This window comes from Anguilla rostrata, chromosome 1 (genome assembly GCF_018555375.3).
Source record: "Anguilla rostrata isolate EN2019 chromosome 1, ASM1855537v3, whole genome shotgun sequence".
NCBI classification, from domain to species: Eukaryota; Metazoa; Chordata; class Actinopteri; order Anguilliformes; family Anguillidae; genus Anguilla; species Anguilla rostrata.
Genome location: NC_057933.1, coordinates 5,398,330 through 5,415,258, shown reverse-complemented (window position 1 = coordinate 5,415,258; position 16,929 = coordinate 5,398,330). Strand labels below are relative to the sequence as shown.

The following is a 16,929-nucleotide window of genomic DNA, read 5'->3' as shown; positions in this document are numbered from 1 at the left end:
GGTGTGTGCTCACGTGGTACATGCCTATCTGACGCGGTGTCTTCACAGCCGAACGTAGAACAACGTTCTGAACTTCTCAACTCTTCTGAAAGTTGATTCTTATCTTAAGGAATAATTGTAAGATACAGGGTCTGTAATACTTGAAGGACAGTATTACAGGCAGGAGGAACAGCTCCTCCTGACAAGCTCTTTTCCTAAAGACGCAATACAGTTACTTCCCCACACGTTCAAACGTCACTGAGAAATCGCTCCAATCTGCTGCAGCAGGAATTAATTAAATAAACAATAGTACAGGGCTCCGTGTTCTGTGGGATGGCTAAATTCACATCCTGTTTATATAAAATTTATCTGGATTTTCAAAGTTATATAAATTGTAGTCCCAGAGGGCTACAGTGTGTGCTATTTTTTGGACACAGCTCAGTGAATTAAGTTTCATAAGTTGTGTCCCTGTGAAATGAACATATTTTTGATGCATATTTGATTCATATTCTCTGATTGAATGATTTTGGTGATATCCTCTCCAAATGTAGAATTGTTACCTATATCAGCCGTTATCTCCGACTGAGAGTCGTTTCTAACGTCACTGATCTGAACGGCTGATTGACAGCTCAGTTCAACTCAACTCAGCGATTAAGTTTAATAATTCATGTTATTTGCTGAGATAAAGTGGAATTAAAACTGTACATGCAACGGCTCTCAAGAACCAGGAACTGAAGTATAAATATTCGAAGCGAATTGAAGTATACTGTAGGCATTGAAATATCATTGAAGAACCTTCTTTTTGATGAGCTGTGTGCTGGCTGGCAAGTGGTGGGACATTATGTTCCCGGTTGAATTCTCGCCTTGAATAAGAGATTAGTCTTTGCCGTGCAAAATAATAATGGAATTTTAGGTACATATAACACTCCTAATCGCGCATTGATTTTGACAGGTACCTCATCAAAAATGCAGCGAACAATCCTCTGAGCGCAAATAAACTTATTAACTGCCCTCAGGCTGGCGCGAATTTGGACATCTGGGCTGTCCACGCTATTGCACTGCATCTGAACGGGCAGACAACCGCACCCTCAATCAATAAACAGAATGGACGATAAAAGTATCCCTGGTGACGCTAAAATTAATGGCCTGGGTTTACTGCATTTGGCACTCCCCACGGACTGTCCGTGCATACGATACGGAGGTTATACGCGCGCAGATTAATAGTGCAGTTTTACTGGATCGAGTCGAGAAATGTTTAGCTCGTGCTGTTTATTAACGCTTCCGTGTGGTAATAAGCAAACGGCTGGACAGAGTTTGTCCATATGAGAACGGCTCGCCTTGTGAACCAGACGCAGGAACACCCCAGTCATCGCGCGCTCGCTCGGTACTGTAATTGTTTGCGTTTCACGGGCGTGTCACCGTAAATGTCCATCTAGTTTGGATACTGTGCAAATGTCACAAAGTTCAACGCACACATGTCCCGAGTCACGCTGTACACACTCGCTGCAATCTCAGTTTCTGTGTACATGACCTGTAGAGGTGTGTGGTGTGACGGTTGTGGAGCTGCTCGTGTCACTATGAGGTTGTGGTTTTGGTTCCAGGGCCAAATCAGTTCTGTTGTACAGTAGGCCTACAGTATTCTCTAAGGCTTTAGTCAGAACACCAACTTCCTAAAAGAGAACCATGAAAGTCGTTCTGTGCCAGAAGCGTCAATGTCTTTTAGGCATGGATGCAAATGCATTTGTTATCCAAGATGTATCGCAAGATTTTTTTATTGGCCAGTAGATGGCATCAAAAGTCCAGTAGTGCTCATGAAATAAAACGGGAAATATTTGAAACTGACATTTCTGCTCAGACAATGAAATTTCCTTTTAGGGAATGTTTTTCGAAGGACCAAAGATAATGTCGATAAGACACGCAGCACTCACAGTTGACCAATTATAGTCATAATGTTTGTATTTTGCCCTGAGTCCACGCAGAGAGATAACCCAGTGGATGTTTTATTATATTTTACAGTCTGATAAGTCACTTGTGTTCCATGATGTCACCCCTTACATATCTGGATTAATGTAAACATGTAACAATTTATATAAAACACAGTTGTCACTGTCTGTGACTACAGTATTTATTTTATGTTGCTGCATTGTCATGATGTATGTGTTGGACTGAACAAAAGCACCCTCTTTTTTATTTAATAATTGTTATCTGGTTTATCTTATCATGTTAGATAGGCACTCTGGGCTTTTTCTGTGCTAATGAGCCTATATCAGTTACTATATTCTCTTCCAATATCTTCCCAGTTTTAGATAAGTTATTACAGTATGCTCATATGTATTTTTCCCGCCTCAAATGTCAGAAACCCCCGGTTGTTTATTTATGCAGACTCCTTTTTGTGCTTTGTTCCACAAGTGAACAATCAGGCTCTTAATTTCTGATCGCATAGCACTACGTTTTAAAATGGTAGTGGTAAAATCACTGAGCAGAGTTGTCAGTACAATTAAAAACTGATTTTAAAAAATATATCTTTATGGCCTGATAAGGATGTTGGTAGGATAGCAACTGAAGTACTATTTTTTAAGTTATCTGAAATAAACCAATTGTCAAGCAACACATGATCTTTGAGAAGGCGGCTGAAATTGTCTACCTGGCACAGATTACCTGGTTTAAAATATGTCCCTTGGTGTACGCCCCTGAATTGTTTTTGTCAGGATCGTCAAAATTGTCATGATTTTTTTCCCCTTTACAATTGCATAATACAGTGGTCAACATTTCCTTTCCTTAATACAACATATTTACAAAGCAGATTATCATTGTTGACTCATGGGGTGTTGTGTAATGTTATTTATTTAGTTCCATTTCATGATGGTTATTTGCCAAATTAAAGTTGGTAGGTTCATTGCATAAGTGCTGCACACAGGACAAACTGTGTCCCGTAAGGGCACGAACTATTCCTGGCAGGGATACGGGACATCATTGCTAAAACTGGACTGCTGGCACCTCTACACCTCAAATTTACTGGGACAATTTCGGTAAAGCCTTGTGCACAGGAACAAGAGCAGAGCCTGCAATACTGTGTACGAAAGGCCTGCTATCCAAACCCACAATTTATTTCAGGTTCTGACGTTTCGCAGCCTTGTCTTGTAATAAGAGTAGCTGAGTGTGTATACCTGTGTGTGTTTGTGGTGTGTGTGTGCATGTGTGTGTGTGTGTGTGTGTGTGTGTGTGTCAGTGTATGTGGTGCGTGTGTGTGTGTGTGTAGTGTGGTGTGTGTGTTGTCGTGTGTCAGTGTGGTGTGCGCTGGGGTGTGTGTCATGCGTGTGGTAGTTGTGATGTGCGTGTCAGTGTGTGTGTGTGAATGCATGGTGTGGGTGGTGCTTATGTGTGCGTGGGTGTGTGTGTCAGTGTGTGTGTGTGTATGCATGCATGTGTGTGTGTGTGTCAGTGTATGTGGTGCGTGTGTGTGTATGTGCGTGTGTCAGTGTGTGTGTGTGTATGCATGCATGTGTGTGTCAGTGTGTGTGGTGTGTGTGTGTGTATGTGCGTGTGTCATGTGGTAGTGTAGCATGCATGTGGTGTCAGTGTGGTGCGTGTGGGTGTAGTCGATGTGTCGGTGTGTATGTGTATGCAGCATGGTGTTCAGTGTGTGGGCGTTGTTTAGTGCGTGTGTCTGGTGTGTGTAGATCTGATTAGGAACATGTGCGGGACAGTCACAGGAGCTTGGGTTGCGTCTTAAGGCACAAGGCATAAGTACATGTGTTGTTTGTGAACAGAGTATATGCCGTTCGTAAATGCAGAGATGTGCGCTCACGATCTCGGTCCAGATAGGGTGGGACGTGTGCGTCAGGTGATCGGCCCTTGAGGGTATTTTAACCAGAACGGAAGACTGTGTGTGGAGAGTGGCTGAGGCGTGGGCGTGCTCTGTGTTTCAGGCATCTTCTGCTGGCCAGTTTGATTGCAATACACGTGTTTACAAATGTCTGGTGCGTTTCTACATTGCTCTGACTTTGACTCCACAAAAAGAAGCTTCGCATCCTAGCCAATAACCATTTCAGGACTCATCACCATTACTTTGCCTGCAAGGAATGCGCCGTGGGAACAAAAATCAGCAATATGTGTACATATTCAAAAATGACTTCAGTCTAACCAGGGCCCCTGGCCGGTAAAGTCAACTTTCTAAGAGTGTGTCCATGCTGGGTTTTTGAGCCAAGGTGGCGTGTCTTGACTACGTTACTATTTGACTACGATCTAAAGTCCATGGTAGCGGCACATGGTAGGCCTAAGGCATAGGGCTCGTTTTGCATTAGCTCCTCCAAACAACATTCCAGGCACCAGTTGTCGCTGTCAGATCAGGCAAACCACAGAGTTATAGCGCACTTGGCCGCGGGAGCGTAAATCTGACATTCCCAATGCTAAACTGTATTCGCTTTCACTTTCAATCATTCACTAGTCTGCAGTTAACATATTACATCTAATTTCGAAATTTCAGAGTGGATTTTAAACCAGTATGCATAAGCAAAGCACATTTTGTCAGGTTTGCTATAGTGCTAGGCTAGTATTTCGGGATAAATAAAAGAAAATCAATGGTAGTTCACGCCATTCACGTAACAAACCCACTCGCCTAAGCACAAGTAATTAAAATAGGGTACAGTAAAACGAATCTCGGCGGATTTGAACGCGCTTAGCAGAAAACTACATTACCAAGAATACACGAATACCTTTGTATTTGATTGGCTGAAGCCGCTTCCACTCCCCCTCGAAAGGGTTTCTGACTGGTTCACGTGACTCGGGTAAACCCGTGTGCGAAATACAGCTGTCAGATCCAGGGTCACTTGTTTGTTTTTACACGTTCGGTGCAGTGCGTTGAGTATATGCCCGAACTCTTGTTGTGCATTACGTTACTCTTAAAGTAATGGCCCTGAACGCCAGGCAGTGGAGTCGTCTCTTCTTGGCCAGAGACGCCAAGCCCAAGGCCCTGTTGGCGAGGATTGTCAAACAAGTTCCGCGCCGTTGCTCCACGAAGATGCGGCGATGGTATTCCGGGGCTACGCAAGAAGAAAATAAAATTGAACTCTTGACGTTAGATCGAAGTACAACTACAGCTGCTAATGTCGCAGCTTTAAAATCTGCACCCACAGAGGTAGGTTGTCCTTTTTCCCCCACCAAGTCTGCTCAGTATATAGAACTATATTGCGAATTAGCTTGTAAGGCTTCACTCAAGTTGCAATCACGCACATATGGATAAACTAGCTCGCTAATCGAGCACCGGTGATAGCACTTGATGGCTACTAACTTCAGTATAACGTTAGCTGCTCTATTCTGATTGACACACGCTATGATCTTGACAAACTCTATAGGTAGGTTCTGCTATTCTTGAGTTACGTGCCGCAAAGTTTCTGTTGCTCGTTCACACGAATACGACATTCTAAACCCATTTGTCTAATGCACTGTGCACAGTACCGCACGGCCCGGGAGTTATTAAAAATAGCTCCTAGATTATAAAATGCGCTCAAACGTAACGTTGTTTACAATTTTGCGAAACAATATTACCCCAACCAAAACGGAATTACAATAACGATGACATTTTAATACATTTGGGACAGTGCTGAATAGCATGAATACGTCCCGGGTGTTTGGAAATATTGACTAAGACTGGGGGCTTTAATTTGAGTACATCAGAATGAATTAGAAAACATTTCTTTACAGTATGTTTGCCACCATGTTTAGGTTTCCAAAGTTCTTTTTTGACAGTGATTTCAGTAAAGTTAAATCAGTGAAGTGTTTTAAATGACAGTCAAGTGCTCGTGGTGCTAGATAGTGAAGCGAATCTGAATAGTTGGCCATGATCAAAACACGTGTCTGTCTCTTTAGCCATTACTTGTCGTTTTCAAAATGTCTCCTGGTTATTTTCTCTGTTCTGAGTAGATTAGGAAACACTTGACATTAGCCTAATTGTCAGTGTTTATTTTCTTGCCCCTAAATTCTATGTAGAAGAGACTCCAACTCGAGTGTGATTGCTTCGGGCCAGGGGGAGAGGCTGTGGCTAACCAGGGGACACTTTACACAGCTTTGCTACAAATACAAGTGTATGCATTTGTGGTAACTGCTAGTGTTGTTCGCACGTGTGTGATTCTTGCATTCGTTTCTTGTATGTCCCACTTCGTTGTATTTTGAACTGTATTGTGCCTGAAATATCGGAAAACGCAAGAACTGACACAGCAAATTGAGAACGTCACGCAAGCACGTTGCACACGTAGGTGACATTGAAGATGAGGATAAGCTTCTTGTGCACTACCAGCAAGGGTCTTTATCTTGAAAGAATACAATGCAAGTAGTCGACCATTGTCTCCAGTTGTGAATCAACTGGAGGAGTTAAAGCATCTCCTTCATGAGTGAGGGGAAAAAGGGATTGGGAGGTCGAATGCCCTGTTGGTGCAGGAACCGCAGGGATGCGGGAATTGTATGGGGGCGACATAGCTCGGGAGGTAAGAGCGGTTGTCTGGCAGTCGGAAGGTTGCCGGTTCTATCCCCGCTCTGGGCGTGTCCAAGTGTCCCTGCTCTGGTGAATGAGAGGCATCAACTGTAAAGCGCTTTGGATAAAAGCGCTATAAATATATAAATGCAGTCCATTTAGTATCGGATGGTGCTGGTGAAGCAGGAGCTGAGTCGAAAGGCAAAGCTCTGGTTTTATCAGTCGATCTTCGTCCCTACTCTCACCTTTGACCGACTGTGAACATTGACTGGCTGACCGCGTTGGTCACAAAGCTACACCCTGAGCCAACCAGAGGAGGATGGGTTTCCCCCCTTGAGTCTGGTTCCTTCCAAGGTTTCTTCCTATCTGCTACAGGGAGATTTTTCCATGCCACTGTTGCTTTAGGCTTGCTCCTGTTGGGGTGTAGGCCAGGGTTGTCTGTGAACCGTATTGTGACAATTGTTTGTGAAATGCGCTATGTAAATAAATTTAGATTTGATTTGACTTGACCTATGGTCACGAGCTGTGGGTATTGAGTGAAATGGTGAGATTGTGAATACAAGCGGCTGCAATGGGGTTTCTCCATAGGGTGGCAGGGCTTACTCTCCTTGACAGGGTGAGGAGCTCAGCTGTCCTAGAGGACCTCAAAGTGGAGCCACTGCTCCTCCACATTGAGAGGAGTCAGTTGAGGTGGGTCGGACAGCTGATAAGGATGCCTCCTGGGCGCCTCCCTTTGGAGGTGCACCGGGCACGTCCGGCTGGGAGGAGACCCAGGGGCAGTCCCTGGACACGCTGGAGGGACTACATCTCCCAGCTGGCCTGGGATCGCCTTGGGATTCCCCGGGAGGAGTTGGCGGAAGTCGCTGGGGAGATGGACGCCTGGACTGCTCCTCTTGCCCTGTAGCCTTGTCCTTGTTGACCCCCCCCCCCACCCCCCTGCCCCCTGGGGCATCAATGACAGGGCAGAGGGGGCAAAAATAAATTAAATTTGAAGTGGAGGTGTAGAGAGTGCCAATAACAACTAATGCAAAATGAGTAGAAATGAATAATGTTTTTTTTTTACTCATGGTTTTGCAGATTTTAAGGTAATATTCTCAGGGGAGAAGCTCGAGTTTGAAGGCAGCTGTGGGACTTGAGAGTCCTTTTGAGAGCAAACTAGGCCCATGGGAAGAGTCCGTACGAGTCTGTGAAATATTTGCTGATTTTCCTCTCGAGCTGCGTTCCTCGAAAACGTGACGCAGATGTGCTCGTGTTGATCAGACACGCATCGCTGACTGACTTGGTTTTACATCGAGGCACGTTTTCCCATGAAACCCTTTCACACTGCCTTGGCTAACTGAGGCATAATTGAATTAGCATGAATGCGCACGCCATTGATGAAATGAATCGAGATGCAAAAGTAGACAAATTAAGTAGATTCATGTGTAGCTACTTACGCAACTAAGAGTCGTGTGAATGAGTCATTTAAAATCATTAAAATGTAATTTTGAAGCTGGAAATGCAGACTTGAACTGCTTCCTTAATGTTTTTTTCTTCACTGTGTCTTTGGTTTTGTAGTCGCAGGGGAAATGACCAAAACTGCACAGTATTGTGGGTAAGGGCGAATGTTTAGGTGTGGAAATCTTCACCCGATTTTGATGACAGTACTCTTACGATCTGAGGAAGTGCATCACGGTCCAATGTCAGTGTCGTTTTGAGTTGTGGAGAGCCTTTGCTGGAGGGCTGCCAAGCCAAGACTTGGGTGCACTTAACGAAACCACCTGTCAATCAACCTGTCATTCAGGCTTTTTATTATTATTTTTTGGTTAGCTCATCAAGATCAGGCAACAAAAAATCTCCTTCTGTTTTTCTGGCTCTTGAGTGGTCACATATAGTCCCACAACTTTTTTTTTTCTTTATCCCCCCCCCCCCCCAAGTGATGTAATATCCGCCAATCAGGAGTAAGCACGCCATATGCTGTCCTTTGTTCTGTAAAATCCCAGTAGAACTCTCTCACGGAACACTTGCAGCTGTTCACCTGAGACGACCCCCTGCAGAAATGAGCGATGACATGCATAAGCACTGTACACTCTGTGCCTGAGACTGTGCCTGAGACTCATATATCAGGCGGCAGTGTGGTGTAGTGGGTAAAGTAGCTGGGATTGTAACCTGAAGGTCAGAGGTTCGATTCCCTGGTAGGACACTGCCCTCGTACCCTTGAGCAAGGTACCTAACCTGCATTGCTTCAGTATATATATATATATATCCAGCTGTATAATGATGTGTAATGCATGTAAAAAAAGTGTGTAGTCACCTGTGAGAGCCTGTAGCTGTAATGTATGTAATAGTGTCAAATCAGTGACACAGTTTTGTCATATGAAGTAGCCAGCCGGTATGCATGTAGATGACAGTAGCGTTTCTTTCATTAACTCATTGGTTAAGTATTAGGCTATTTATTTTAATATTAGATGATGAGTTAGATTAACAGGTAATTCAGTCTAGTTATTCTGTCTAAAGACCAGAACAGTGGTTCCCAACCTCCGGTCCTTGGGGTCCTCTTCTGCATGTTGGTTTATGTTCCATTCGCAGTTGCAATCCCATAATTTTAACAAGCGGTTCATTTTTCTTAATTAGGTGTTTTTCCTGTTCAGAGGGATTTTTTTACCCTCTGAAACCGTATTATGTCAGTACTAGCTATGCATGCCAGGAGGAATAAAAATTGTGATGTGCTTTATTGCAGACAGATACATAAAGAGGACGTTTTTTTAAACTGGTCAAATTAGGTGAAGCACCTAATTAAGAAAAGTTAGCTGCTTGTTCAATTTCTGTTAAACTTCGCGCAGTACCATGAACAGAACAGGTTGTGGGCAGGGACTCCCCTCGCTGAGTTAGCGAACACTGTTCTCTCTGCTTTAAAAGTGACTGCCCCTGTTCAGCACAGAGATCACCCCGTCCTGGGGCAGGGGTCTCAAACTGAGCCACCTACCTACCTGGCTGAACCATCACACCTGGACTTAACACAGGTCTACGGCGCTAGCGTTTATAGCGCCAGGCGTTTCATCACACCTGGACTTAACACAGGTCTACGGCTCTAGCGTTTAAAGCGACAGGTGTGTCACCACACCTGGACTTCCTCATGTCCCCGCCGGCCGGGTCTGTGTCCTCTGAGTCATGCTGAAATGATGTGTCGCTGCTCTCTGCTCTGGTCCTGCTCCGTGTCTGCGGGGTGTCATGACCCTGTCTGTCCTGTAATGAGCGCCTTCGCCGAATAAATACGGGAAAGGAAGTATTCGGAAAAATGGCCCTCGGTGCCCTTTGACCCCAAGCCTCAGAAGTTAAAGATCGTCCTGGGCAGTGCCGTTCACGGGAGAAACGTTTCTAACCCTCGGGACGACCTTTGGAGATCATTTTTGTGGCACGTTGATTTCCCGTTATGGATTAAACAAAAATAAAAAAACCCAAAAGAAAAAAGTTCACCACCTTCCCGTAAAAGTTTTGAACTCACTTCTAGTAAACCTTTGCCCTCCCCCATCTCTGGCACCGCTGTGCTATATTTGTGCCAGAAAGATCGATTGTTTTCACGTGTGCTCTCCATCGGTGCTGTGAACTGTCCTCGTTGTTCTTGGTTACTGAGTAAACGCAATATGAAACGTGCTTCTGTTTAATTAACAGAACTGCTGCCTTTTGTGTAACGGGGTTATAGTCCAAGAAGAGGAACGTTTCACAGTGGAGGATTGTGAATGGCATTCTAGACAGAGTAGTACTTTGAGACAGAATGACACTTGGAACATTGCACACATTCACACATAGAAAGGTGGGGAGGAATTTATTTGAAAATTTGAGTGAATCCTGAATTATCGTGCTTGTTAAGAGAAATAAAGAAAAACTTGAATTTCTTCCAATCTGTCCCGCCCAGGTAGTTTGCCCTTGGCACTGTTTTACTAGAATAGCTTTTGAGGGAGCTTAGGCCAAGGTACATTGCAAAGCGTATTGCAGCAATGGTTTTTAAAATATGCTATGCAAATAAATTTGATTTGATTTCCTTTACAAAAATCATGTTCGAGAACCATGTGTCCAAAAACCACACGTGAAGAGCACACATAATCCCACTTATAAGATGAGGGCAGAAAATGGTAAACTATGCTATTTCAAGTCACACGTTTTATTTTCTCATGTGAAAATTGTAGTTTGCATTTTAAAAAAGTCGGTCACACGTGAAAATGTGGTATTTCACATAGTTTTCACGTCACGTGTTTTATGCGAAAAAGCTAATTTCACGTGCGACGTCTTGCGTAAAGGGTTGATTTGGTGTCATCGTGTGTTTCCGTTTCGATCCACCACCCAGGAGCTGGCTCCCCCCGCTGGCCGGAGGAGGGTATTGCAGGAGGACCCCTTGCCCTTCTCCGCCTTCCTCACCGACGGCTTCGGCCGCAGACACAGCTACCTGCGCATGTCCCTGACGGAGAAGTGCAACCTCAGGTGTAAGTCTGCGGCTCCTGCTCTCCGCTGACTCAGCAGTTCTCACACAGCTGATTTAATGCGAACGTTTCCGTCTCTCCTGCTTCAGATCATTCATTCTAGAGAATGGTGCTCATTCCAGGGTGTGTCATTAGGGCACATTTATTTATGACAGCCTGGCTTGCTGTGCCAAAATGTGCCTTGCTTTGTTTCTTGTTTATAGCTTGTACCTGCAGTGTTTAGCCTGTTGTTTAATTATATTGATTGGTTTATTATCTCATACTTCCTATGGTTGGATGTTGTTTGTGTATGTATTAGAAGAAGGTCCTACGAGAAGAAGGGAATTGTCTCGCTGGATATTCGATATTTAAATTCGTTTTATTTTGTCACTCTGTAAGCGGGGAATTGAGCAGAAAACCACCCACACAAAAATGACCATTTTGGACACAATGTTTAAAAAAAAAAAAAACTGCTCAATGGCACATACCATTTAGAGCTTTGTGACGTGGCTTACCACACAAGAGAGCGGATTGTTGTGGAGCGGGGAAGTGGAATAATGTGGTGTTTTTTTTTGGTGGAGTGGTCGTTTTTTTGTTGCTAGGCTCACGTAAGCTGAAGAGGGCTTTTTCGTTTCCTCTCCTGTCCAGGTCAGTACTGCATGCCGGAGGAGGGGGTGAAGCTGACCCCCCGGGCCCAGCTGCTGACCACCGCCGAGGTGCTCACCCTGGCCCGGCTGTTCGTGCACGAGGGGGTGGAGAAGATTCGGCTGACCGGGGGCGAGCCCCTCATCCGGCCGGACGTCCTGGAGATCATCGGTGAGGAGCCGATGGGGATGGGCATGGGGATGAGTCATCAGAGCGTCACATCAGGGATGCTCCTCACAAAACGTCACACCCCCCACCCCCACCCCCACCTGGAGGTTTTTTATTGATTGTGTTTTGGAATTTATTTTGAGCCCTCTGTTTACTTTGTTGTTTCTGAAAATATAGGGGTGTTTTTTCGTCGGTCCCTTTTGGTATAAGGAGAGTCATCTTTTCCTGTCTGCATTATGCCTGTGGATTTCACGATCTGCGTTCACATTTTAACACACTTTCTAAATATACTGACTATTGCACACGCACGCACACACACACACACACACACACACACACACACGCACACGCTGAGATGACCATCTGCTCTGACTTGCTCTTGGCCTCAGGACTCACTGTGCAGACTGTACTCTCTTATCTCTCAACCCGAACAAGGTCACAGCTAGCTTTGCATCGGGGGTTCTGGGAATACAGGAGCTGAAACTTCCCTTCTGCTGTTTGTGTAGCAGCGGGAACGCTGGCCTGGTCCTTGACCTCAGTCCTCTCTCCCCAGCCTTCTGCTCTCAGAGCCCGAGGGGCTCATGGGATAGCTGACACAGTCTGAGCCTGAAGGTCATCTTTGCTACAAACCCCATCATGGCCATCATCTCCTCATATCTGTGCCCCCTTAGTTTAATCTCACCTCTGAAAATCTCTCAGCACTCCGGTAGAGCTATACGTTTTTTTTTTTTTGGTTTTTTGCCACCTCGTTGTACAGCTCAGCAGTTGGCCTAGTTCTTTAGGGTTTAGTCTCAAGTCCTTGCAAAGATGGTGTGTGTGTGTGTGTGTGTGTGTGTGTGTGGGTGACAAAGAAAGATAGAACTGGGGCAGTCTATGATTAATTTGGCTTTGCATAACAATAAAATAAAACGTCAGCAGTTTTTTCCACATTTGTCCTTCATCATGCATGATCACGACTATTTCTCTTTAACCAGCCAGCTCATTGGTTGTGGTTTTTACTAACTGAAATCTGGGACATTAACACTGAGGCTGATATTTCCTTGTGTCTGGATTAAACACTTTATGGCGTGAGGTCACAAATATGCGATTACAACATTCTTAACTGAACATTCTAATGCTGATGTAACAATCGCTACTGGAAACTGAAAGCCGTGGAGTTCTAGAACACTGACTTAGAATTTTGAAAAAAAACATTAGAAAAAAAACCTGCTCTTCAGCGGGTTAAGGAAAAACCTAACTACAGTATGTCTGTTAAGATGCATTGAATCAAAAATATGATATGACCAGACGGTTAAGGAAAGACAGGAGTTAGTGTGACCTTAGAGCTAAAGGGAGGAGGGAGGGGCGAGAGGGAGATGGAGACGCATGCCATGCTACCATCGCCATGACAATTCATCTCAGCGCGTGACCGGGTGACATTCCAGTGTCTGTCAGCTGTGTGACCTTTGACCTCAGCAGACAACCGTGTCATCAGACTGTTCCGTGTGTGAGTGTGTGTGTGTGTGCGCGCGTGCGTGTGTTGGCGGGGTGTGTGGGGTGGTGAAGGGTGTGTAGCGGTGGTAGCTTGTGACTTGTGTTTCGGTAAATCGATAGCTATGGCATTTGAACGACACCGTGAATGCTCATCCTGATCAGTTGGCTGGTTCGCGTGCATCGTCCCGGCGCTATGAAGGCTGCCTGGAGGCTTGCCTGTGTGTTACTAATTCCTGCCACCCTCACTCAACCTCGCTCTCTCTCTCTACTCCTTTCATGTTTGTACAGGGATTTGCTTCCATTCAGCCAGAAGAGCATTGGTGAGGTCAGGCGCTGATTGGGCGATTAGGCCTGGCTTGCAGTTGGCTTTCCAGTTGATCCTAAAGATATTGGATGGGGTTGAGATCTCTCTTTCTCTCTCTTTTTCTCTCCCTCTCTCTCTCTCTCTCCCTCTATTCCTCTCTCTCTCTCTCTGCAGCTGAGCTGAGGAAGCTGAAAGGGCTGAAGACCATCGCCGTGACGACCAACGGGATGAACCTGAGCCGGCTGCTTCCTGGTCTGAAGACGGCCGGCTTGGACCTGCTCAACATCAGCCTGGACTCGCTGGTGCCCGCCAAGTTTGAGTTCATCGTACGGAGGAAAGGTGGGACTCACTTTTGTGATTTGAAGGACCCCCTGTGTGATTTGAAGGACCCAATGTGATTCCTGCTCCTTAAACAGGGATAAATTGAGATGAATAACATTTGACAAAGCAGCGTTACCCTTCTGTAGGAAACATCCTCAGAGGCACTCAGATAAGATGCCCTTGGACCCTTCTAGGGGGCTGCAGTTCTCAGGGTCTTTGCACTTCAACCCCCCCCCCCCCCTCAATATTCAAACTAAAGTTATGCCCTTGTGTACAGCACTTCTCAGTGTGAAGTTAAGAACATGGGAGTTTTGGTCCGCAGTGTTCCAGATTCTGAATTTGTTCCCCTCATCCTGTTATCCATCCTGCAGGGTTCCACAAGGTGATGGAGGGGATCGACAAGGCCATCGAGATGGGGTACAACCCAGTCAAAGTAAGAGGTCTAAATGCGCACGTGCACACTTAGCACAGTCTGTCTGACCAATAGAATTGTGTCCCATTCTGCTGGCTGGGTCACTTGAAGGTTGGTTTGCTTCTCGTGCTTGGTGGCCCAAGATAGGACCTGCTGCGCTACTCGATGTATAAGACTGACTCCCAGTTTTCATATCTGTGTATGTGTGCATGGCAACAAACGTGTGCTCATTTGTCTTTTAAATAGACAGAACACTACTTCTGGGTGATGGTTTCGCGCTCCAAACAAATAAAAATGACCTTCGGGCCTACAGCAGATGCTGTAGTTGCTCCCGTTTTCCCAGGACGGTGCTGTAGCGACAGAGCACACCGGTCACTGCTCCGCACTGCCCCTTGCAGGTGAACTGCGTGGTGATGCGGGGGCTCAACGAGGACGAGGTGCTGGACTTCGTGGCCCTGACCAAGAGGAAACCGTTGGACGTCCGGTTCATTGAGTACATGCCCTTCGATGGTGAGAGGATCACATTTAACGCCCCTGCTTAACGTACGGCATTCTGTATGCTAACCGGTACGCTAATAATGTTTCTCCTGGCTTTTTGCATTACTGTAAGATAACGCACCTGGGCTTTGAACGTTTCGCAGTACAGGCCGCGTGTCATTCATGTGTGTCTCAAGAAATGCAGCTAAAATGTCAGATGCCGTCAAGGGTCCTCAAACTCCTTTCCTTAAGCGGCATTCTGTATGCTAACCGGTATGCTAATAATGTTTCTCCTGGCTTTTTGCATTACTGTAAGATAACACACCTGGGCTTTGAACGTTTCACTAACTGATAGGTAAAGTACAGTTGAAGAAGATTCAATGACCTGAAATCAGGACCACAAATAATATTATGCCTTTTATAGTACTTTGCATTACCTTTGGATAAAGGTGTCTGCCAAATAAAATGTAATGTGATGTAACAGGGCTTTGAAACTATGATTAACTGTCACTTAAAGTGCAGAGGAACAGTAGTCATTGACCTGGACGTCATAAGAACGGGACCCGCCCGTAGTCTTTAGTCTTCCTTTTGCATTACTGGCACAAGATAACGCATGGGCTTCAAACCTGTGATGACCTGGTAGTTAACGTGGGATGAATGATTTGACGTTTGACCTGGAAGATGTAAGAACTGGGACTTTTAAAGACTTATTAATGTGCATTAAGGGTTGCGTAATGGTCGGTCTGAACTGCAGGAAGTGTCTGCTCGCTCTTCATAAACCCTGCTAATTGTGGTCAGAGGGCCTTTAGATGGGTGATGTTCTTCCACTCTTCAGCCAATAATGGTAGCGCGCATTGGCAGAATGAGATTATACGTGACATTTATATTTCTAATTCATTTAGGAGGCTTTCACTGAAAGGTCAAGAACCTGCATTGCTTGCTTAATTGCCTAATAATTCCTGTGCAGTGTTGTAATGGGAGAGGCTGTCTTAACAGGGACAGCTCAGGCTTTCTGGCTCGTGAGTAATTTCTGCAGTAATTCTTCACAGGGCATGTGCAGGTTTCTGGAGCTTCTCGTGGAAGTGAAAGTTCCTTTACATTCGGCCTTAAAATAAGAATTATGCTTAAAGAAAGGAGTTTGAGGACCCTTGACGGCATCTGACATTTTAGATGCATTTCTTGATGCGTACATGGTTGACACGTAGCCTGTACTGAGATCTAATCTACGAGTGAACCAGTGTTGGCGTACACAGCCAGTTAGCTCATTTAACAAGGGTAATTGAAAACAAATCCTGCATACACAACGGCCTTTCAGGACCAGAACTGACCTTAAGTCAGTGGTGACCAGCCCTGTTCCTGGGGATCTACCATCCTGTAAGTTTTTCATTTCAACCTTAATTTAAATCCTAACGTGAAGTGATTTCATTCAACAGCTGCAGATCTCATTGAGATGCTAATTAGTAGAATCAGGTGTGCTAAATTAGGGTTGAAATGAAAACCTAGATCTTCAGGGATATGGTTGGGCAGCCCACACTTAAATCCTTGGTTGTCCCCCCCCCCCCCCCCCCTGGAAGGTAACAAGTGGAACTTCAAGAAGATGGTGAGCTACCAGGAGATGCTGGACCACATCAGGCAGCAGTGGCCTGACCTGGAACAGATACAGGGCGGAGAGACGGACACAGCCAAGGTCAGCCCTGGGTCCTCACACGGCTGACAACAATTAGCCACACACATGCAGGGAGCCCTCACTACAGGACCGTTACAGGAATATTCCGGAATATTACAGTTATAGAGTTGGGTCTGGTCCTGGGTAAATATTTACGCAGTGCGACACGAGGGTGTGTTGAATACAGTCACTGTTCCAGGGGCGTTGCTAGGCACAACATGAGGGGCCGACAACCCCATGTAGCTGTGACTGTATTCATAATACAGCACGGCCTCGTGTGCCGTATTGCTTTTATAAAACAATTACAACATATAGAAACAGTGAATTCATGACCCAACATTATTTCGTAATAATATTTGTGTGTGGACTTATACTGTTTACAACAGGCTGTTCGAAAAAACTATTTATGGTAAACGGATTTACAGTCACTGTAGCACGCGGTGACAGCCAATCAGCATCCAGGATTAAAACAACCCGTTTTGTAATGTTATTTCAGTTGGTTGATACATTGGGATTTGAGCAAGTACCCCACTGGGGGGAGGCCTGTGCCACTAACATTTGCATTTCCAGTTGCATTGT

General features: G+C 45.2%; 2 protein-coding genes across 2 annotated transcripts in view; both read left to right on the top strand.

Moving 5' to 3' along the window:
- The window catches only part of LOC135239354 (molybdenum cofactor biosynthesis protein 1-like), a 50,821-nt gene that overhangs the window by 26,082 nt on the left and 7,810 nt on the right, over positions 1–16,929 (top strand). The gene's annotated exons all lie outside the window — the stretch shown is intronic.
- mocs1 (molybdenum cofactor synthesis 1) overlaps positions 4,754–16,929 on the top strand; it is a 13,431-nt gene continuing 1,255 nt past the window's right edge. The window contains exons 1-7 of the mRNA XM_064307413.1: positions 4,754–5,116; positions 10,773–10,908; positions 11,533–11,700; positions 13,649–13,813; positions 14,167–14,228; positions 14,606–14,717; positions 16,259–16,371. Coding sequence (XP_064163483.1) covers positions 4,889–5,116; positions 10,773–10,908; positions 11,533–11,700; positions 13,649–13,813; positions 14,167–14,228; positions 14,606–14,717; positions 16,259–16,371 — 984 coding nt within the window. The 5' untranslated portion in view covers positions 4,754–4,888. The remainder of the gene's footprint in view (positions 5,117–10,772; positions 10,909–11,532; positions 11,701–13,648; positions 13,814–14,166; positions 14,229–14,605; positions 14,718–16,258; positions 16,372–16,929) is intronic.